At 43.4% G+C, this 23,221-nt stretch overlaps 1 protein-coding gene and 1 long non-coding RNA gene across 5 annotated transcripts in view; one reads left to right on the forward strand and one right to left on the reverse strand.

Annotated features, from left to right (window-relative positions):
- The window catches only part of LOC140909566 (uncharacterized), a 55,686-nt gene extending 40,112 nt beyond the window's left edge, over nt 1-15,574 (reverse strand). The window contains exon 1 of the long non-coding RNA XR_012158272.1: nt 14,878-15,574. This is a non-coding gene — a long non-coding RNA (uncharacterized LOC140909566). The remainder of the gene's footprint in view (nt 1-14,877) is intronic.
- Nucleotides 15,452-23,221, forward strand: part of EPAS1 (endothelial PAS domain protein 1) — a 151,500-nt gene continuing 143,730 nt past the window's right edge. The window contains exons 1-2 of one of the 4 annotated variants that reach the window (XM_073339112.2): nt 15,457-16,017; nt 22,860-22,978. In XM_073339112.2, coding sequence (XP_073195213.1) covers nt 22,973-22,978 — 6 coding nt within the window. In that variant the 5' untranslated portion in view covers nt 15,457-16,017; nt 22,860-22,972. Of the gene's footprint in view, nt 16,018-22,859; nt 22,979-23,221 lie in introns of all 4 variants that reach the window. The other 3 variants (XM_073339114.2, XM_073339108.2, XM_073339113.2) reach the window with 3 other exon arrangements.

Genomic DNA, 23,221 nt, shown 5'->3' on the forward strand with positions numbered 1-23,221 from the left:
TAGGTCTCAATGAGCACTTGTAGAAATCCCATTCTCAGTGTTTGTTAAATATAGACAATGTTGTACCATCAATTCTTAAGTGGAATTTCCCACTTGATTTGATGGAGAATTCTGTTTAAGAATGCTGGCATAGCCTAGCTCTGCTAAGTTACTGTTACATTTTCAAAGCAGCACATGGAGTTTTAGCCACACAACTTCATATGGCACTTGTAGAACTCATATGGCTAAATCCAAATCCATGGCTTTGAAAACTTGATTGTGGGTATACGTATTTGCTCTTTGTTGAGTTCTGAAGCTGGGCAAGTCTGGAATGCTATTATTTGCCTCAGGCTCTATGGCACAGTTAGAGGGGGGGAAAAAACCTGCCAAGCCTGTCAGGCTTGCCAAGCTTTGGAGCCATACAGGCCTAACTAGCTCCACTATTTAAAAAATGTAATTGGTGGTTTTAAGTAGGTGCCTGAAGCCTCCCTACCTATCCAAAAAAAAAAAAAAAAAGAGAGAGAGAGAAAACAAAAACAAACTTTCCCTCGCCCCTTCCTTTTCTCACTGTATCTTTCTAAAATGCAGAACATAAATCCATTTCCCTGTTGTAAATCCACTGCCTTAAGAGTTGTGCAAAGCATCACTATCAAAGTAACGCTATTCTGAAGTTTAACAGTAGGATTGTCCTAGGTGGATAACCAACATATCTAAAATGTGTAATGTCTTTAGGGCCTGATCCAAAGTCCATCTAAGTCAATGGGAATCTTTTAGCTGACTTAGATGGACTTTGGATCAGGCCCTTACCTAACTGCATTTTCAATTTCTTTGGACCTAACACAGAAGAATAGTTAAATATTTGGAGTCTGATTGCACTTAAGGCTGGTGTCAATTACAAGTAACTCTGAAGTCAATAGTTAGTGTTAAAACTGGCATGAGATCAGAATTAGGGCCTTTGGTGTCCTTTTTGTTAATATCTATGAATAATTCCTATTTAGATCAATTGAAGTTATGAATGTGCAACAGTGAAACTAAAAAATCACTTGAAATGGATTCTCTCCTGGTTTAAATTAGCACAACTCCAACAGATTAGGTCCTTTGATTTTTAGGGTGGTGAAACTCGGGACTTAAGTCATCACACAGGCTAAAGTATCCCCTTTCCTAAACCAAAGTAACTCTGAAATGTAACATTTAAAATAATCTTAGATAAATGGTGCTCTGTTGCTTTTCAACTCCTTATGGAATGTCCTTATTCTCATCCCAAAAGAGTGGGTGACTTGTGGCACATTGGCTCCAACTTTCTCTCATCTTATTTTACAAAACCTCCCATTTTGCAATGTAATTGCATGTGTTGTATCATAAACTACACAATATAACTGAATGTAATGAAGACAACCAATTTCAATTTAGATAATAGGTGTGTCATTCCAAATAATGCAGCACACCCCAGCAGTGAAAAAGAATATATAGTTGTTCAAGAATCATAGTTACTTTCAGGACCATCACCCTATCTCCTTGTAAGTAACTTACAATCAATGTTGCAAACATCATCACTTCCTTCTGGGCTTAAGAGCCTGCAAGTCTTTCCATGATAAGAGCTGGTAAGAGGCAATCAGAGGCCCACTTTAATGGAATATTCAGGGACTCTAAAATATATGGATGGAGTCTGAACATCACCACCTCATGTAGTTTAAAGGTTTCGATTTTTCTAGATACAACTGAAGTAGTATATTGGCATCTTTGGGCCTGATCCTCCTACTCCTATGTTTCTTGGCAAAACCCCCCAGTGATTTCAACAGAAGTGGGATTGGCTCTCTTTCTTTTCTGAGGTAGTAATGAAATAAATGGCTGGCTATTGGAATTGCAGTAGCACTGCAGGACCATTTCAAAGGCAACAATTATAATGTACTGACAATGACTGTCATGTTATCAGGAGGGTTCCTTGACCACAAAAGCTTGTATCAGGCTCAGCATCTGAGTCCCTGAAGCCTTTTGTGAATTTCAGATTTAAAATTTGTCACTTTTATATTCACAAAATAAAACCATGGGGGAGTTTATAGCTTTTTAGAGGCTTTGTTAAACTTCTGTAATTTAAACACATCTCCATTTTAAAACTAAAATTTGTTAGGCTCTTAATTATGCTAAATTAGCACCTCTGGGGAATAAAAGCCACCCAACTCTATTTACACAGATTACTAGGGACCTGTCTCTCAGGACTAGAATTATGGTGATAAGAGTTCTTTGCTCCTGTCCCCATTTGTCCCTCAATTTAAGTCAATGGATCCACTTAATGGTGAAATTCAGCCTTGTGCAAAGAGTCAGTGCAGGCCTGTGCATCACTGAAACCTTCGGAAAGACCCTTTCAAAAGCACTGACGGGATTTAGGAGCATACATTCCATTGAAAATCAATAGCATGTGTGATCCTAATCCCTTGGCACATTTGAAAATCTACTGTTCTACACAGGAGTGAATTTCACCTGCTGTGAATAAAAAATTGCTCACATGAGTAAAGGCTACAGGATTAGGCAGCAGCTTTATTACTGGAGGAATCCTTCATTACTTCCTCATGCTGCTCTGAACACCTCTACAGTTTGCACGGCTCTTGCAGTGGTGGTGGAATCCTCACACAATATTGCTCCACTTCTTCTAGCAAGAGCACTGTTCTTGGGGATTGAGGGGTGGTGGTGACTTTATACTTTAGCAGAGTTTGGAGATAGACTCATGTATGAACAGCAACTTTAAGTGGTGGTTTTTTTTATTAACCCTGAAGGGAATTGAACTCCCCACTTGTTAAATGTCTCTGGTTTTGCCTCACAAAGAAGCCTGCAGAACTACAGAAGTACTTGCATGTATGTGTCCTTCAGTGGAGATCACATCAAGAGGCAGAAGGAGGCTACATGCTGCTTCAACATCATGCTGGTGCACTGAGAGCTAGAATAATATTTACAGTGATGGCTGGTTTCAAAGTGCGATATGAAGTGTGTAATTTTACACTTATATGGTGCCTTTCCTCCAGAAGGATCACAAGGCTTTCAGCAGATAAAGGTTATAACTGTGAAAGAAAAGTAGCTTTCTTCATTATTCATATTTAATGCAGTTAAATAGTTATAATGCTGGTATCCTACAAAACATTTGATGCAAACATATGTTTTAGAAATTATGTAACTGGCTCCTTTTAATTGGTGCTTTAAACATGTTGAATCAACATGTCCTAAACTTTAAGCATATAAATAGTCCCATTGATTACAATGGAACTACTCAATGCTTAAAGTTAGGCATATGCTTAAATGTGTTGATGGATTAGGGCCCTTGTTTCCAAAAGCATTATCTATAATCTTCAACAGTTCAATCTTTTATGCTAAGTCTAACCAGAAAGCACAAGATCACTAGATAATCTGCAGAAAGACAGGAGAATAAACCCTTCTTCATTCAACAAGTTACATAAACCTCACACATGCTGCTCCAATTCCTGGTCTTCTATCAGGTAAGCTTTACCAACACTATGTGGGGATTTTTTTTCAATATTCATTAGTCACCATCTTTCTTTTTAAATAGATCCTAATGCAACAAACTTGTAAAAGACAAATCAGTAATTATCATAGAAGAAATAGTGATGTGAGACTGTTGTGGCAAGTTTAAATACTTCACCTTTCTTGTAGCACTAAGACATCCTCAGCATACATTATTGCAGTGATCATTGCAATATTGTGAATTTTTCAACATAGACTAAGCACACCTTCCAAAAAAGGTGAAGAGAGAAACTCAGTAATTTTAAGCCTTTTAATATTTACAGGTACATTCCCAGCATTTTGGCCATCAGGCCTTTCTCAAGGGTGTGTGATGGCTGAAACGTCAGGAATGTGCCTGTAAGTAATCAATGCCTTAAAATGACTGAGCTTATCTGTTTAGTAATTTCTTGAAGGTGTGCGTTCTGTATCTTGAAGCTTCTTAAAAAATCACAAACCTCTCCCCTGAAATACTATTTTCATGCTTGATTGTAGAGTCCTTTCAACAGGAGCTGTTTCTGTGAAGACTACAGGACTGGACCTACTTAAAAGGTTTTCCTGAAGTGATTTATAGAATGTGCAGTGAACTCAGTGCAGCAATGCTGATCTAGGCTAGCTGATATGACCCACAGTCTGAAAAATGACTGTCAAAATGGCATCATCTCTCTTTGAATTTCATATCAGACTTGCCCTATTTATAAGTAAAGATTATTTTAATTAGCTGCCAACCCTGCTAACTATTCAAGCTTTTCTTTTTCTGTAAAGATCACCAGTAATAAATATTCTGCATCTATATCTCTGTTAACAATTGTGGCATGAGCCAGAAGAGAACAGAACTTCGAGGGCTTCACAAAGTAGATGAATGTCATTATCCCCATCGTGCCACCGGGAAGCCACCGGGAAGCAGCGGCCGGTACGTCCCTTGGCCCATGCCACTTTCTGCAGCCCCCATTGGCCTGCGGCGGCAAACCGTGGCCAGTAGGAGCCGCAATCAGCTGAACCTGCGGACGCAGCAGGTAAACAAACCGGCCTGGCCTGCCAGGGGCTTTCCCTGAACAAGCGGCATCCCAAGTTTGGGAAACACTGCGCTATGCCATGCTGTGTCCCACTTTTCCTCCCCAGGGATTGGCTCTGCAGAGCTAACAGGACAAAACCTAATTAAAAACTTACCTTTGCCACCAGTGGTAAAAATAGATAAAAGCTCTCTGGGTTAGACTGTTGTCACTTCAGGTGTCAGCATTATGTTGTGATACAGTGTTGCATTGTCTGGTGATGAAGCAAGAAAAGGAAGAGAATGGGGACAAAAATTCATCCAAGAGGTCCCCAAGCCTCTCAAAATAAGCCATCTTAAAAATAAGAAATAAAAGCATGTGTAGGGGCACAGCCCTGGTGCTCCTTTCAATAAAGTTGTGATTCACAATTCTTTTCATAGCATTGAAGTTTTCCACATAATTTGGAACTTGGCTAATTCAAAAATGGCTTAATTTTAAAACACCTTTTCATGAATGTAATCCTTTGTGAAAAGTGTGCAATGGATATATTCTAAAAATTATGGTTTAGAACTTTAAAAAAGAAGAGGTTTGGGAGGGGCTCATCCCCACAAGGTGCAGAGTACCCTCAAATCCCACTTAATTTGTGGGAATTGAGTGTCCTGCGCACTCCATAGAGGGCACTGGGCCTAAATCCTCAAAAGTATTTGGGCTCCTAACATCCATCAAGTTAGGAGGCCAAATATCTTTGAGGATCTGGGCCTCAGCATTCTGCAGTACTGACCTAGAATCATTACATGTTTGAAAATCATGTCTGCATGATTTTCCACTGCATTTTAAGCAAATATATATACTGTTAGCATGTCTCTCTCTGGAGTACTGTAAATACATGTATTTCAGATACTAGTTTTGTTCAAATAAACACATTGCATACATTGATTTGAATGTCTGGTTACATAAAATTGTGTTCTCAAAAGTGTGTGCATATACCTTACTTTGCTATGCTGGGATTAAGAAGCATTGAAGGGAACCCATAGAAATTTCAGATTTGTCTGTTTCATTGTGTATTGTTTAAATACAAGTTAGACTACTGATTTTTATTTCAATATGCAACTGATTTCCTCTCTTCTCCCCCTGCCCCTTTTCTGTCTGAATCAAATTGAACACCCCACCCCTACCCCCCTGCCCCCCATTGAAGCAAATAGGAGACTTTCTATTGACTTCGGTGGGCTTTGGAACAGGTGTTAAAGAACTAGGAAATTCATTGCCACATACTGATCTGAATGAAATATTAAGAATATAAATTTAAAGATAGATATTGAGATACTTAAATTATTTCCACTCTGGTGAGATGCTCCCATTTAAACTGTATAATTATAGAGTAACTGGGGTCAGAGACCTCCCTGAGGGTATGGAGTGAAAGCAGATCTCTGAATGTCTTTCCTGACTCAGGAGGCCATAGACCAGGGGTGGGCAAACTACAGCCTAGGGGCCACATCTGGCACTCCAGATGTTTTAATCCAGCCCTCAAGCTCCCCTTGGGGAGCAGGGTCCGGGTCTTGCCTCATTCCGCGTGACTTCTGGAAACTGCAGCATGTCATTCCCCACCCCCCCCGGCTCCTACGTGGAGAGGCAGCCAAGGGGCTTGGCACGCTGCCCCTGCCCCAAGCACCTGCAGACAGGGCAGTGTACAGAGCTGCCTGGCTGCACCTCCACATAGGAGCTGGAGAGGGGACATGCTGCTGCTTCTGGGAGCAGCTTGAGGTAAGTGCCACCCAGTGCCTGCACCCTTGACCCCCTCGCCCCAGCTCTGATCCCCCTCTGAACCTCTCGGTCCCAGCCTGGAGCACCCTCCTGCATCCCAACCCCTCATCCCCAGCCCAGAGCCCCCTTTCTGGCCCCACCCCAACCCGCAATTTCATGAGCATTCATGGTCTGCTGTACAATTTCCATACTTAGATATGGCCCTTGGGCCAAAAAGTTTGCCCACCCCTGCCATAGAAGCCCTGTGCAGATGCAGTCTACTTCATATTCCTCTTTGCACCATACAAACTTCTGCTGGAAATCAGTATGGAACCAGCAGTAACTGACCTATGCACCATCAATTCCATTAGAGTAAGAATGAGTCACAGGTGCCAGGAAAAACCCAGTGGCTACATGGCTTGTAACAGCATGTTTCTATAACACTGTTGTGGAGGAAGCCCACAGGAGCATTGTGCAGGGATACACCGACCTTAGGGATAGTCTGGTTTCCAAGCCTGACCCCCTGGTGCTCTGCAGTTTCCTGGACTTGCTATCTGTTTAAAGAGTGTACACTGACAAAGCTCTACAGAGGTCACTTCATGGAGTATCCTCTCTCCTGAGTGTTTCCCTGGCAGTTGACCCTGCCACTCCTAATCTGGCTATATTGCACCTATGTGACATAGTAAAAACATATAGAGTAATACAAATGCCATCTGTGCCAAGAGGACAAGCTGTTGTTGCTGCATTGGGGCTTCTGTCCGTTTTTAATATTTGGTCATTTTGTTCTATTGCTTGTACTTTGCACAGAATACTACATTTATTAAACAACCACAGTATATACTTTTTAAAACAGTCAGTGGTACTTGAAATATGGCAGTATTTCCGTGCACTTAGAATAGGAAATACTGCATCTTTTAGATATCACTGTTAGCAAATCTAGCCTTTTCAACTCCTTATAATGCCAAAAATATAAAAGAGTAACAGTGCATTTGAGAATAAAATTTTGTACTTCTCTGTCTGAATACCAGCCTCCAGCAAGGATTTTTCATAGGAGAAATTTTCTCTTTTATATAGGAGTACTGAAGAGTGCTTTATTTTCACATAGTGAATCATATAAGCAGCACTGAAAAGTTTTGTGAGGGAGTTCTCCAGGTGAAGGAGGAGCAATTATGTGACCCTTGGGGTAAGTTTGTCTGTCTGTAGTGTGTGTTTGTGGTGTGCTTGACTGAAACATACCATGTGGTCTGTTTGTTTGGGGGACTCTATGTGCTGAGCCTAGCAGCCTGCTAAGGAGAGCTTTTTAACCAGGCTTTGACCCCAAGCCCTTTAGCAGCCCTTAACCAAGGGGCAGGGATACTCAGGAAGACCAGGGCCCACCCCTAAATGAGCAGAGGAGCTAGTGAACAGCAGAAGTTAACATGCGAGTTTTGAGGGGGAGTGTTGAGGGGGAGCTAGCTACACTTAAAGCCCCCCAAACACCCCCTGATTAAAACAAAACACCAACAAAGGAACAAGCTGCAGGAATAAAAAGAGAATGCAGGCAGAAATCCAGCAACAGAGGGGGCGCTATACAGTTTATTGCACCCACTATAGCATGTATGATCACCTGCACTATGGGCAGGTGGTGTATGTGTGCATTTGGTCCAAGGAGCTCCTGGCCCTCAGAGACCGTGTACGGGCTTTGGAGACCAGGGTGGCTGAACTGGAGGAGTTAAGGGAGACAGAGAGGTACATAGATGAGACTTTCTGGGACACAGTAGAATGGTCCCACCCTTGGTCTGACAGCCTCTGTGCTGTTAAGGAGGATGAAAGTCTCAGGGAAAGAGCACCTCCAACTGGAGCAGAGGGAAATGATCCCATAGCTGGGATCCTCCTTTCAAATGTGGCACTGAAGATACCTCTCTGGGGGAGGGAACTCCAGTTATTAGGAAGACAGGTAATAGTTATGGGGGATTCGATCACTAGAAACATAGCTAGCCGGGTTTGCAATGACCGGGAGAACTGCACGGTGACTTTCCGGCCTGGTGTGAAGGTTGCAGATCTCTTGAGACATCTAGATAGACTTACATGTAGTGCTTGGGAGGAGATGGTGGTTGTAGTACATGTAGGTACTAATGACATAGGGAAAGATAGGAGAGAGGTCCTGGGGGCCAAATTTAGGCTGCTAGGTAAGAGATTGAAGCCCAGGACTTCCATGGTAGTATTCTCTGAAATGCTTCCCGTTCTGCCTAACTGGCCCTGCATGTCTCACTGCAGGGTCTCAATACATGGATCAGACGATGGTGTAGGGAGGAGGGGTTTAGATTTATTAGGAACTGGGAAAACGTTTGGAAAAGGGGAAGCCTATACAGGAAGGAGGGGCTCCACCTAAACCAAAATGGAAGCAAATTAACAAGGTCATAGCTTAAAAACGGCTCTAAGAACTGGGGGAAAGCCGACATGTGGAGGAGCACCTGGTTTGGACAGAGACCTGCCTTGGGGTAGATCTATTAATGGAGATTCTCTATGTCCTAGTAAGGAGAGGATGGAAGATACAATACAGGTACGATCTGAGAAACAGTCAAATGAAAACAAAGTCCCATTCAATTACATCACGTAATGGCAGACAGCAAAAAAGTGGCAAGTTTTTTAAACTGCTTGTTTTCAAATACTAGAAGTCTAAATAACAAGATGGGTGAACTAGAATGCCTCATATTAAATGAGGATATTGATATAATAGGCATCACAGAAACTTGGTGGAATGAGGATAATCAATGGGACACAGTAATACCAGGGTACAAAATATATTGGAAGAACAGAACAGATCATGCTGGCGAGGCAGTGGCACTAGATGTGAAAGAGTACAGAATCAAATGAAGTAAAAAATCTTAAATGAACAAAACTGTACCATAGAATCTCTATGGATAGTAATGCTCTAATAATATAGCAGCCAATGGTGATAGTGACTGAAATACTCAGGGAGATTAGAGAGGCTATAAAAATAAACTCAATAATTAATAATGGGGGATTTCAACTATCCCCATATTGACTGGGTACATCTCACCTCAGGATGGGATGAAGAAATAAAGTTTCTTGACTCCTTAAATGACTGCTTCTTGGAGCAGCTAGTCCTGCAACCCCACAAGAGGAGACACAATTCTTGATTTAGTCCTAAGTGCAGCACAAGATCTGGTCCAAAAGGTGAATAAAGCTGGCCTGCTTGGTAATAGTGATCATACTATAATTCAATTTAACATCCCTATGGTGAGGAAAAAACCACAGCTGCCCAACACTGTAGCATTTAACTTCAGAAAGGGGACTACACAAAAATGAGGAGGCTAGTTAAACAGAAATTAAAAGGTATAGTGCCAAAAGTGAAAACCCTGTAAAATGGATAGCTTCCCTTAAATGCTACTTAATCCCAGCATAGCAAAGTAAGGTGTGTGTGTATATATACTTTTTTGAAGACTCCATAATAGAGGCTCAACTTAAATGTGTACCCCAAATTAAAAAACATAGTAAGAGAACCAAAAAAGTGCCTCTATGGCTAAACAAAGTAAAAAGCAGTGAGAGACAAAAAGGCATCCTTTAAAAAGTGAAAGTTAAATCCTAGTGAGGAAAACAGAAAGGAGCATAAACTCTGGCAAATGAAGTGTAAAAAAATAGAATTAGGCCAAAAAAGAATATGCAGAACAGCTAGCCAAAAACTCAAAGTAGTAACAAAAAAATTAAGTACCTCAGAAGCAAGAAGCCTGCGAAACGACCAGTGGGGCTACTGGACGATTGAGATGCTAAAGGAGCACTCAAGGACGAAAAGGCCATTGTGGAGCAACTAAATGAATTCTTTGCCATCAGTCTTCACAGCTGAGGATGTGAGGGAAATTCTCAAACCTCAGCCATTCTTTTTAGGTGACAAAACTGAGGAACTGTCGCAGATTGACATCTTTAGAGGAGGTTTTGGAACAGATTGACAAACGAAACAGTAATAAGTCACCAGGACCAGGTGGTATTCACCCAAGAGTTCTGAAGGAACTCAAATGTGAAATTGTAGAACTATTAACTGTAGTCTGTAACCTATCATTTAAATCAGCTTCTGTAACAAGTGACTGGAGGATAGCTACGGTGATGCCAATTTTTAAAAAGGGCTCAGGAGGTGATCTTGGCTATAACAGGCTGGGAAGTCTAACTTCAGTACCAGGCAAACTGGTTGAAACTATAATAAAGAACAAAATTGTCAGACCTATAGATGAACATAATTTGTTGGAGAAGAGTCAACATGGTTTTTGTAAAGGGAAATCATGACTCACCAATGTACTGTAATTCTTTGAGGGGTCAACGAGCATGTGAACAAGGGGATCCGTTGGATATAGGGTACTTAGATTTTCAAAAAGCCTTTGAAAAGGTCCCTCCCCAAAGGCTCTTACACGAAGTAAGCTGTCATGGGAAAAGAGTGAAGGTCCTCCCATAGATTGGTAACGGGTTAAAAGATAGGAATCAAAGGATAGGAATAAATGGTCAGAATGCAGAGATGTAAATAGTGGTGTCCCTCATGGGTCTGTAGTGGGACCAGTCCTATTCAACATATTTGTAAATGATCTGGAAAAAGGGGTAAACAGAGAGGTGGCAAAATGTGCAGATGATACTCAAAACTACTCAGGACAGTTAAGTCCTAGGCAGACTGCAAAGAACTACAAAAGGGTCTCTCAAAACTGGGTGACTAGGCAACAAAATGGCAGATGAAATTCAGTGTTGATAAATGCAAACTAATGCACATTGAAATACATAATCACAACTATACATATAAAATGATCGGGTCTAAATTGGCTGTTACCACTCAAGAAAGAGATCTTGGAGGCATTGTGGATAGTTCTCTGAAAACATCCACTCAGTGTGCAGCGGCAGTCAAAAAAGTGAACAGAATGTTGGGGATCATTAAGAAAGGGATAGATAACAAGACAGAAAATATCTTATTGCCTCTATAAATCTATGGTATGCCCACATCTTGAATACTGTGTTCACATGTGGTTGCCACATCTCAAAAAACATATATTGGAAAAGGTTCAGAAAAGGGCAACAAAAATGATTAGGGGTATAGAACAGCTGCCCTATGAGGAGAGATGAATAAGACTGGGAATTTTCAGCTTAGAAAAGAGATGACTAAGGGGGGATATGATAGAGGTCTATAAAATCATGACTGTGGAGAAAGTAAATAAGGAAGTGTTATTTACTCCTTTTCATAGCACAAGAACTAGGAGTCACCAAATTAAATTAATAGGCAGCAGGTTTAAAACAAACATAAGTATTTTTTCACACAACGCAATCTACCTGTGGAATTCCTTGCCAGAGGATATTGTGAAGGGCAAGACTATAACAGGGTTCAAAAAAGAACTAGATAAGTTATTGGAGGACAGGTCCATCAATGGCTCCTAGGCAGGATGGGCAGGGATGGTGTTCCTAGCCTCTGTTTGCCAGAAGCTTGGAATGAGCGACTGGGAATGGATCACTTGACGATTACCTTTCTGTTCATTCCCTCTGGGGCACCTGGCATTGGCCACTGTCAGAAGACAGGATACTGGGCTCGATCAGGGGTCTCAAACACGTCGCCCGCGGGATTCTTCCCTGCAGCCCTCCAAGTTTCCTGCGCCCCCCCCACCCCCAGTGCGCCGCGTCCCCACCCTATCTCCAGGCCAGAGATGGGCAAACTACGGCCCCGGGCCGGATCCAGCCCCTCAGGGCTTTGGATCCAGCCAGTGGATTTGCCAACCCCGTGGTGCTGAGGGCTCCATGCTGCTCCGGGAAGCGGCAGGCACCACTTCCCTGTGGCCCCGGGGGGAGGGGGAGCAGAGAACTCCGTGAGCTGTTCTTGCCTGTGGGTACCTCTCCCGAAGTTCCCATTGGCCGTGCTTCCCCATTCCCGGCCAATGGGAGCTTTGGGGGAGGTACCCACAGGCAAGAACAGCTCATGGAGTTCTTTGCTCCCCCTCCCCCCAGGGCCGCAGGGATAGGGTGCCCACCACTTCCTGCAGCAGCGTGGCATGGGGCCATGGCCAGGGCAGGCAGGGAGCCTACCATGGCCCAGGTGCTCACCCCTGCCACTCCGGAGCCACTCAAGGTAAGCGGCGCCGGGCTGGAACCTGAGCCCCTCCTGCACTCCCTCCTGTACCCCAACTCCCTGCCCTGACCCCCCTGCTGCACCCAGTGGGTGGGGGTGGAGCGGGGGCAGCGGGTGTGTGTGTGATGCGGCCCTTGGGCCAATGTACGAGTCCTCATGTGGCCCTCCTGGTGATTTGAGTTTGAGACCCCTGGGCTAGATGGACCTTGGCTCTGACCCAGTATGGCCATTTTTATGTTCTTATATTTGGCCCCTAGAATAGGTGGATATGTTTTGGTTTGCTGAAAATTGTAACACTCTTTTCAAATGTGGAACATCTGTTCCCTCTTCCGTTCACCAGGATTGAGAACTGGTTGTTTATACTGTCATTTCTGGTAATCTTAAAACCATTTTATAGAATCTGTGGCTGAAATCCTGATGCCTCCGGAGTCAGTGCCAAAACTCTCATGATTTCAATGGGGCCAGGATTTCCCCCTTCTATTATTCTGATAATTGATGCATGGCTGACAACCTTGAAAATCCTTTATGGGTATTTTCTTTCCTTATCTCCATGACATAGCAGTATCATCGCTACCATGGTCCTGGGCAAGGAAAGAATAGGGTATATTTTGAAGTCCATCATCATTCCTCTGTCATGTTGGGGAGTCACTGTTCAGCAGGCCATTACTGCTCCTGTACTTTCAGCCCCTGCTGGTCAGAGGAGCAAGAAATGTGTGCTGCAAATCAGCCACATTATGGCCATCTAGAACAGCATTGCTAGGGCTAGGCCAAAGGGTAAGACCTGAGCTTTACTAGGTATTTTAAATTCTTTGCTTGTCTGACTCTGAAGTCAAGTTGTTTATTCATGTAAAGAATCTTCAGATATAGAGAGAAGCAGTGCCATCAGCAAAAATCAGTGAAGGACCAAGAACTCAAGTTAATCTAGAGAATGAATGACTGGTTCTTTGATCCTGCTGCATTCTTTTAGCGCTTGAAGGCTAAACGTAGCCCTGTACATACAAATTCTGTTTAACCAAGTTTATTTAGGTTTTAAATATTTACGGTTTTCTTTTGTGTAGGTTCTGTTGTATAAGAAACTGTTACCACATAATCAGATTGTTGCTGTAGAAGCATGGGTAGCTCTCTTCAGATGAGCAGAACGTATTGCTAATATGGAAATGCACATGTTGTTTAAACAGGTTGCATAAAGAAATGGCATGGCAAAACTGCTAAGCTTTGAATAACAGAGAAATAATCCATTATAGGCAAAATGCCAAATTATTTCCATTACTGTGAAGTGTAAGAAAACAAGTGATTTTTATTCTGAGGAAAAGATGTTTTGGGTTTGAGTTGTCTAATTAAAAAAAAATTAAACTGAATTATTTAGATATTATGAATGGAATTAAGATGCTAAATAGTTATTTCCTCACACTACAACCTATTTAATGTTTTGATACAGCAGACACTTATTTAATTATACAATTTGAAAAATGTCATAGCAGGAACTCATGGGAGTTGAGCAGTAGTACTTTATTTTCCCAGCAGACACTTAATATCAGCATGCTTAATTTTTAAAAAAAGTTTATTGCTGTTTTTATTTGAACAAGAAAATAGGGTTACTTTTTTTTTTTAAATCCACTGTATAAGTCTGAGGAAGGAAGATCAGTAAGTAGAGGGCCTGTGCAGACTTATGCTCTCGAGATGTGACCTGCACTATCACCATGCCCCCCTTGCCTCCCTCATTTTGAACTCGCATTTGTGATACTAATATTTAAAAGCTTAATCAAGCACTGGGAGTTAGTAGTTGTGGGGTGCGTATTTTTAATCAACCTGTGGCTGACTAATTTTGGTTGGGAGCTTGAGGAGTGGCTGCTGGGTTTGTGGCTACTGTTATGAAAGATGTATTAATATGGACAGTAGTTTTAATTTTTGTGAAAGTGCTTAGAGCACTAGCTTTTTAGTTTAAGGTATAAATCCAAATAGATAAGTTTTGTGAGAACAAGTCTGAGGGAAGGATTTTTTTTAAAAAGTCCTGGATTTCAAGTTGTGTGGGCTGTAGTGAAAACAGGATTTCACTTTACCAAGCACACTGCAGGCTAAAGCAAGCAATCACGTCTCTTTGACCCCATCACCATAGTCTCGGAATGTCTTAACCTTAATACCAAAGGCCTAAATCTACAACGGTATGGAGGCTCCTAACTTCCACTCCATGCCTTTGTGAATCGTTGCCAAAATAGCTATTTCTTAATTAATTAGAGGCATCGCCTCTGTGACGCTCCTAGTCGGAGGAGCAGCCCCGGCCAGCTGAAGGCGCAGGGAAAGGGGAGGCCTCATCTGCACACATTAAGAAGGTACAAGCATGATGATTGTAGCTTGATTGGTCGCGTCTGAACACTAACACCGCCAGACCAGGTGCATCCAGGACAGAAAACCAATTCGTATAAAATACAATCTCCCCACGCAAAAAAACCAAACCAACCAAACAAACAAAACAAAAAAAACCCAACACCAAAAAACTTGATGTAAGGGGGAGGGACAGAAGTCATCCACAAGCCCGTGTCTGCAGCCCCAGTCACGTTTCTGCCTGACCTGACAGGTGCTCCGCGCCACCTTCCCCTGCGGCCATTCGCGGCCAGCTCGCCCCCGTCTCCCTCTGCTCCTCTGGCTGGGAAAGGGCTCGGAGTGCCCGGGGCAGCAGCGCAGGCCCCTGCGCCTCCGCGGCCGCCCAGCTGCGGGGCGAGGTCAGCGAAGCATCCAGCTCGATGTAGCAAGTGCTCAGGCACCGCGCGGAGGAGGGAAATCCGTCCCCCGGGCCGCGAGCAGGCGCTGCCGCGGGGAGGGAATTGCCCCCTGCCAAGCAATCGCTGCCCCCCTCCCCCGCAGGCTGCCCTTCCCCCGAGGCGCTGGCAGGGGGCTGGCTGGGCGTCGTGCAGCGCAGCAGCAGCAGCAGGAAAGACTCCAGCTTCCCTCAGCCCTCCGGGCAAATGCCCCGCCATGCAGGGCTGGGGCTGGGGCTCCGGCAGGCGCCACCTCGTCCCCCGCGTCCCCTTGCGCTCTCCTGGCTGGCCCTGCCACCCTCCCTCGCTCGGCCGCTCCGCCGCCTCTCGCGGCGTTGACCTCATCTCAGCAAGTCCTGCTGGAGCCCGGGTGGACGCGGTGGGAGGGGGCAGAGGGAGGAGGAGGAGGGCTCAGCCAGCTCCCGTCCCCATTGGAGCACGAGCTGCGACAGCTCCAGCTGGAGCGGGAGACGGGGCTAAAGAGGCTGAACCTGCCCCCCGGGAGCCCAGGGAAGCCTGAAGTTTTAAAGTGAGAACTTTCTTCTGGCAGGGCTTCAGATTCCAGGGGGAACCCGGTCTCTCCCTTCCCCCCTGGGCGGGCTGTACAATCCTCGGCAGTGTCCTGAGACTGTATGGTCAGCTCAGGGGCGACCTGGCCAGGATTGCTTCAGCCTTTTCCTAGAGGACAACTAGTGCACCAGCGTTGCTGTCAGCTGCGAGCGAGCGAGCGAGCGAGCGAGCGAGCAATTCCCCGGCCTTCCCGACACCCGGCTTCCTCCCTCCAAGCCTGGGATCTCTAGCCTGCCGGGTGTGTTTTTGATTGGGGGGGGGGGGATCGGCAAGCAGGACACTCACAGCCGTGACTGAGGAGCCCTTGTTGGCGAGCCGAGTTGGTTTTAGCGGCACAAAGGGCACCAGCCTCAATGATGACTGCTGACAAGGAAAAGAAAAGGTAAGCGGCCGGGGGGGTCGGATAGGCTCGGAGGTGGGATGTGCAATGAAAATGGGAGCCGTGTAACTGCAGCGGTGCTGCCCGGGGAGAGGCAAGGTGTTTGGGACTCTCCTAAGTTACGACGCTCCCACGGACAGGACCGTGGTCTAGTCGCCCTGCTGGAGGGTCCGGTAGTTGCCGCGGCCGGGGTGACTTCTGTTTCTTCCGCAAGCCGGAGGCTGCTGCGTTCGCTCCAGGTCCTGGGGCGGCGGCTCCCCGGCGAGGACTTTCAGGCGAGAGCTGCCCGCCGCTGCTTCCAAAACTGCCCAAGCTGGCGCTCTAGGGATCCAGCAGCCAATAGTTGGGAGTTCCGGGTACTACTCCCATTGACTGCGGGGGCGCGGGATCGGGCCCTGAGAGGGGGGGCGGCAGGAAAAATGTTTCTTGACAGTGAATTGTCTTGGTTGATCGCCGCAGCCGCGAGGGGAGAGGTCGTTTCAGCAGGGCAGCAAAGATCACCTTCCTCCCCCAACCGCTCACAGCAAAACAAACAGTTTACACCAAATGGGGAGGGTGGTCGCAGCCCTGCTCCTTCCTTTCTCCGACTGTAGCCGCTCTGGCAAAATTAACTCGAGTCCAAGATGTGTTGGTGCGGCAGGTTACAAAAGGTTAATTCCCCACGGGCGGTGAAGGATGAAAAAACCACCCAGCAGGTGGGTTGAGTTGGTTGCACTGAATAGGACAGAAGAGATTTACCAGGATGAACGCTTTCCCAGTAAACGTGATCTCAGAAGTCGGTGATTTCAAAAGCTCCTCGTGATGTCATATACATGATAGGGAAACGTAACATATGCAGTCGTGAGGATCCAGCCTTTACTTCCATGCGTCCATGGGAGCTACAGGGAAACATGTCAGAGATACTCCACCGCTTCCCCAGGAGAGCACGTTAGCAATATACCCCCGTTTTCCACCTGGGTTCCCCAGTGCGGTTTTAGGGATATAAAGCTAAGTGTAGGTTCCGCATTAATCCATCCCCATGGTTTATAGGAACCAGGCTGGGGTCTCAGTAGATAAGTACCCTGTGTTATTTTCCCAGTGGGACTTTCGGCGAGCGCGGGGGCCAGTAGGGAGACAAGGGGCCGTCGGCTCGGCTGCTCTCAGTTACACCGGTTGTGAATCCGGACTCATGTCCCTTAAGGGGGCAGAGGAAATCTGGATTAAGTCCCGTGTAACTGAGCAGCATTCAGCCCAAGCGTTGACTGGAACGGTGACTGAGCGGATCGCCTCCGCAGCTGCTGCTCGAGGGAGTTGAGCTCCGGGTGGAGTCAATCACTTTCTTGTGGAGGGTCTGCACTTTGGTTGCAGTGAAAGTGAATATCCTGGTAGCGGCGCTCTGATTAGCTGCACTGGGAAATGTTCAGCTCTCTGTTTTCTGATTGGCTGAATCGGAGAGGTCTGTGACACCCAGAGGCTAAGGCAGGGGTGGGCAAACCTTTTTGGCCTGAGGGCCACACTGGGGAATAGAAATTGTATGGCGGGCCATGAATGCTCACACACTTGGGGTTGGGGTGTGGGAGAGGATGAGGGCTCTGGTTGGGGGTGTGGGCTCTAGGGTGGGGCTGGGAATGAGAGGTTTGGGGTGCAGCAGGGTGCTCTGGGCTGGGATCAAGGGGTTTGGAGAGTGGGAGTGGGATTAGGGCTTGGGCAGAGGGTTGGAGCATGGGGGGACGCTCGGGGTGCAGTCTCCGAGCAGCGCTTGAGGCTCCTGGAAGCAGTGGCACGACCTTCTCCGGCTCCTACATGGAGGCCCGGTCAGACGACTCTGCGCGTTGCCCCATCTGCAGGCATCGCCCCTGCAGCTCCGATTAGAGCGCTGGAGGGGGCCGTTGTAGCACATAGGAGCCAGAGTGGGGCCATGCCCGGCTTCCAGGAGCCTCATGGTGCGGCCCCCGGCAGGCACACCGGAACAGGGCCAAACTGCGTGATGCGGCCCCCAACCCAGAGTCCCGGCTGCAGTGCTGGAGCGTGATGAGCCGAGTGCTGTGGCCCCGGCCAAGCCCCAGACACCGCTGGGAGCTAGGGGGCCAGCTTAAAACGCTCACCCACCCCTGAGCTAAGGTCTCATCCTTTCTCCCCCCCCATTCCATTTACTCCCACTTTCTTGCTCCATCCTACTCCCTTAAAAAAAAAAAACCCTATCATCTGCAAAGTGGGAAAGTACCCACCTTTCTGGTGGGTATCAATCTTCCTCATACAAAGAAGAGAGTACAATATAATTAAAAATACATAACTACACCCATAGCTGGTAATTTTGCAACTAAAGTCATGCACATATGAAGATCATAGTCAACAACAAATACTAGTTCTTCAGTCTTGTTCTCCAATTCAGGGTTATTTAGTTCATTAGTTTTCGGGGATTAAGCTAATGCAATTTACAACAAGATTTATTATCTCTAATGTCAATTAGTTAATTTATTTTTTCAGTTGAAGATGGTGTTTTCGAAGGAAGGAATTTTAACAAAACATGCTTCATAATTACAATTACATGGGTATAGGTTTACATGTTATGTAAAAATTTATTAATTTTATATTGCTGATAAATCTCAACATATGATGTACTGAGGGTGTACTGTGTAGGTGGCCTCATAATTTTGGGGATCTGAAGAAATACGAGAATTTAATATAGGACCTGAGAGGCATGGAGTGTTTTAACTACCAATCATTTCACTTAGAGTTGAGGGCTCTGGGAATGTGCTGGGCAAGTTATTGGCTAGGTGTTTCTATCTTACTCTTATTAAATATTTTTTGTTGCAAGAAGGTGTAAAGTAGGGATTTAATTATATCATAGTAATATGTCCAAGGAAAACAGAAATCCAGATATTCAAACTCTGTAATTACCACTGAGAACAATTCCCTACTGAATCTTAATACAAATTGTTTGGTGCTCTGTATTACACATGTTACAGGTGGAAAGAAATCAGGAACTATAGTGCAAAACTGGCAGAAATTTAACTCGTGAAATCAATGAGAGTACTTGCATGAGTAAAGACTATCTAAGTGATTAAAAATTGCAGGATTGACTTATGTGTTGAGATATTCAAGCTATTTTATGCTATCAGTGTTTGCAAGATTGACTTTTGTCATTGAATACAGAAATATGTAAATAAAAGCTGTAATTTATGAAGGAAATACCTTATCTTGCCATTGTTCATATATAGTTGTTTCATTTACTGATATACTAAGCTTCTAAAATTGTATTTAATATTTCATTTTAATGTGTGCACTAGCTCCAGATCATTGACTAAGCTACACTATGAGCAGTTTGAAAATTATTGCACAGGATAACTTTAAATTGTATTTTTAGAACCATCAGCATATCGGATATTAATTTATTAGGGCTATATACTTTATCTTAACTGCACATTTGTTCGACATATTAGTTAACATTCTGTGCAAAGAATGAAGTATGGATAATATTATGTACCCTCATAATTCCGTTTTGAAGGGAAGAGTGAAAAAGATTATGCTACAGTAAGGTGTGTTTGTAAAAATATGTAGTATGTTTAATAGAGGGCTGAAATAATGTTCAGACTGAAAATTCACAATTTTAATGAAAGATAGTTATATCACAGTTTTTAACAAAAAAAATCACTCTTAATCACCTATAACTATAAGGGAATGAGCACAGTCTAGTACACAGCTAACTTTGAAACTAAGCGGATCTTAGAGTATGACTACACTACAATAGCCTGTGACGGGGCTGTAATATTGCAATGTAGATGTTTGGGCTCAGCTGGGTGTTTTGCAGTGTAGACATACCCATAGATGACAACTGTCTCGAGACAATGGTGTAATTGCCAAAGCAGTTCAGTTACTATGTGTCATGCTGCAGCATTGAGAGTGGCTAAAAAGTTCAGTTCTCAAGGGGCAGGTCTTGCCACAGATGGTGCAGGTTTAAGGCTCAGGGCCAGAAGATGAAACCAGTGCACTACTGGTGGTTGAGGGCTACTGCACTTTCTGCTTTTCTCTCTCTAAAGTGCCCAAGAATATACTTTAGATACAGCAGAAAACTGAAATTTAGGAGATTTGGGTTCTAATTTACTGGCTGTGCCACTGACTCAAGTGTGATCTTGAGTAAATCACTTGATATTCTTGTGCCAATTTCCATATCTCAGAAGTAGGGTAATAATACTTAGCTAACTCTAAGGGGTGTAATAGAGGTGAGATGAGATGAAAGGTCATGTGTCTAGTTCAGTATTCTTGCAGGTATGTGTGTGTGTGTATGAATGTATGTATGTACAGGAATATTCTGCATAGCCAATTGAAACTTAATATATTTTATTTTCATTTGTTACTTTTATATGAATGATTTATTGCCTTTAGTTCATTTGTTGCTACAGTATTATTAGCTGTTCAAGATTTCTAGCTGGATATACAGCTGGAAACTTAATGTGGCTCACTTAATATCACAATTTATCAATCCATTTCATGGAGAAAACGTGGTGATGGTAATAAAAATCTGTTTTGTAGGACTTCCAGGCAAGTCTTGAAGCATAAGCCTTGAGGAACAGTTCTGCCACCGTCCATGAAGGATAATCCAGGACATTTTGTGCTCCATTTAAATCAAAGATCATCCTCAGATTCCCACATGGGAGTTATATTTCAGTTCAAGTCAAAGAGATCTGAGTAACATTTTATGTAGAATTGTCATGTTGTCACACTCTCATTAGTAGATGTAATATGCACGTTTCCCAAAAAAAATAAAAATCTGGTCTGAGTCTTCTACCACCCAACTTTGGTGGAAAATGAATAGATCTATTACTTTAAATTAGCCAGTGGAAAACTTCTTGTTGGTATTTGTATTCTTAAACAAAAAGTAAATATTTCTTAGAATATTAATATATTTTAAAAAGAAAAGGAGTACTTGTGGCACCTTAGAGACTAACCAATTTATTTGAGCATGAGCTTTCGTGAGCTACAGCTCACTTCATCGGCACCTTAGAGACTAACCAATTTATTTGAGCATGAGCTTTCGTGAGCCTCATCGGATGAAGTGAGCTGTAGCTCACGAAAGCTCATGCTCAAATAAATTGGTTAGTCTCTAAGGTGCCACAAGTACTCCTTTTCTTTTTGCGAATACAGACTAACACGGCTGTTACTCTGAAACCTGTCAATATATTTTAAGAAATCATTGAAAGAATAAAATACATTTTGCTTGCAAGATAATATAAATTAAGAGTAATCAATATAGCATACATTTAATCTTCATATTCCAAACATGGCCATAAGCAAAATCATCATACAGTTTTATTTTCATATGATATTTCAGTGTTCTGAAAACTTTTTTTCAGATATTTGAAATGTCTTTGGGTTTTATTTAATCATGATTGATTTTGGTTATAATTTTTTTTATAATTACAGTTTTTTTCTTCAAGCCACATTGCAGGACCAAGTAGATTTTGGTCTGTTTTTATCAGGAACATAGGATTTAGCGTGGAACAGTCTTTGGAGTAAAGCGAATGAGTGCAAACACTGTCAAAACTGTTCTTTTGCTCAAAGTGAACATTGATGATGCTTGTTTGGTGTTTCCTGATAAATTCATTCAGAACACAGATTGCTGGAAAAAGAACTACCAGAGATTTTTCAAGTTGAGAAAATGAACAATTTAGACTATGAGAAATATGCATGTGTCACTGGTAGTAGTGATTTTTAAGTATACTTTTGTGTGATTACTTCATGATTCCCTCCCCCACAATGTCTGCAGAAAAGTCTCTTAGTGATTGTTTAGTATAGTTTCATTAAGTCAGACATTTTTTTTTAATAAGCCGTGCAAATTTTTAGATGCTGCGTGATGCTAGAGGGGGAGGGGGACAGGATGTGAAAAAACTGACCAAAAGACCAAACATCTGATACTTAAATATCCCTATTCAACTATGGCTAGATAACTGAATTCTTTCTATTAATATTTAAAGCTTGATACTGCTAAGTGCCAAGAAACTCTCATGAGATACTTTGTGCCTTCAACTCCCATTGACCTCTCCCTTAAGGGATTGATTCTGCACAACTGAGGTCAATGAGAATTTTTCTTTAATCAGAGGAGGATAGGGTCCTAAGAGCTTTACCAGCAATAGTAGCCTGCAAATCCTTACTCACAAAAGAACTAATCCAATTGTCAGAAACCAAGTCCCATAGACTTCAGTGGCACCCACATCCAATTAGAAGAGGTGGGTTTCAGTTCCCCAGCCACTATTCATTCCACTCACATACAGCCCAAATATTTGGACTTTTTACAGGTTGAATGGATTTCACCCTGATAACTGTGCAGAATGTGGTCATTTGTTGACATTTGTGAGACTACTAAAATTGTTGTGGTTTCTGCCAAGTTATACATACTTTTGACTTCACAAACACTGTTTCTGTCAAAATTCAAACCCACTCACAGGATGAATGCTAAAATCTGGCATCTTTGAGTGGACTACCTCATTTTGATTTCCTGTTTGTCAAATAACATTGCATTTTCTACTAACCTGTTCTTATCTGCAGTTATCACATATTTACCCTGTTTGGATACTATGGAAGGCTTCAGTACTGGAATTCTGTTATTATGGTATCCTTCATATTTAGGGTCCTTGCCATAAATCTAAATAATGAATCTCCTCTTGCTTTCTATAGCACATCTAATTTTATGATGCAGCATTCTCACATCTGGAAATTCCAGTGTATAACTTTCAAAACAAGGGCTGTTGTGCACTATGAATTCTTTAACTGTGTTTTTAAGAACTTTCACTAAATGCAAAAAATTGACCTACCTACAAATAATTATAAACTTCCAGTGAACAAAATTTTATTTTCCTTCCTTTAAGAGTTTTACAAGCTATGCAGAGACGGGGGAAAGTACTGGAGCATTGCCTTTGAAACCCGGGTTCTGTAGAGCCAGATCCTCAACAACCTTTATTCCTGGAAGCAGTTCTTACTGATGCAGGTAGTCCCATTAAAGTCAATGGAATTATAGCACTTGTATGAGTAAGCACTGAAGGATTGGGCTGTTTGTTACCAGCATAATAGTCTGATTTGCAAAGAGTGAAAGGAAGTTGTGTAATGAATTGCAATTCATATTTCAAATGTGAGCATAGAACTGTACTTTCTCACTCACTTGTAGTTTTTTCCAAATGTTGTGGTTGAACTACAATGCTCAAGTCTAGGCTGAAACGCATTATAATCGCTT

Source organism: Lepidochelys kempii, chromosome 3 (assembly GCF_965140285.1).
Source record: "Lepidochelys kempii isolate rLepKem1 chromosome 3, rLepKem1.hap1, whole genome shotgun sequence".
Lineage (NCBI taxonomy): Eukaryota > Metazoa > Chordata > Testudines > Cheloniidae > Lepidochelys > Lepidochelys kempii.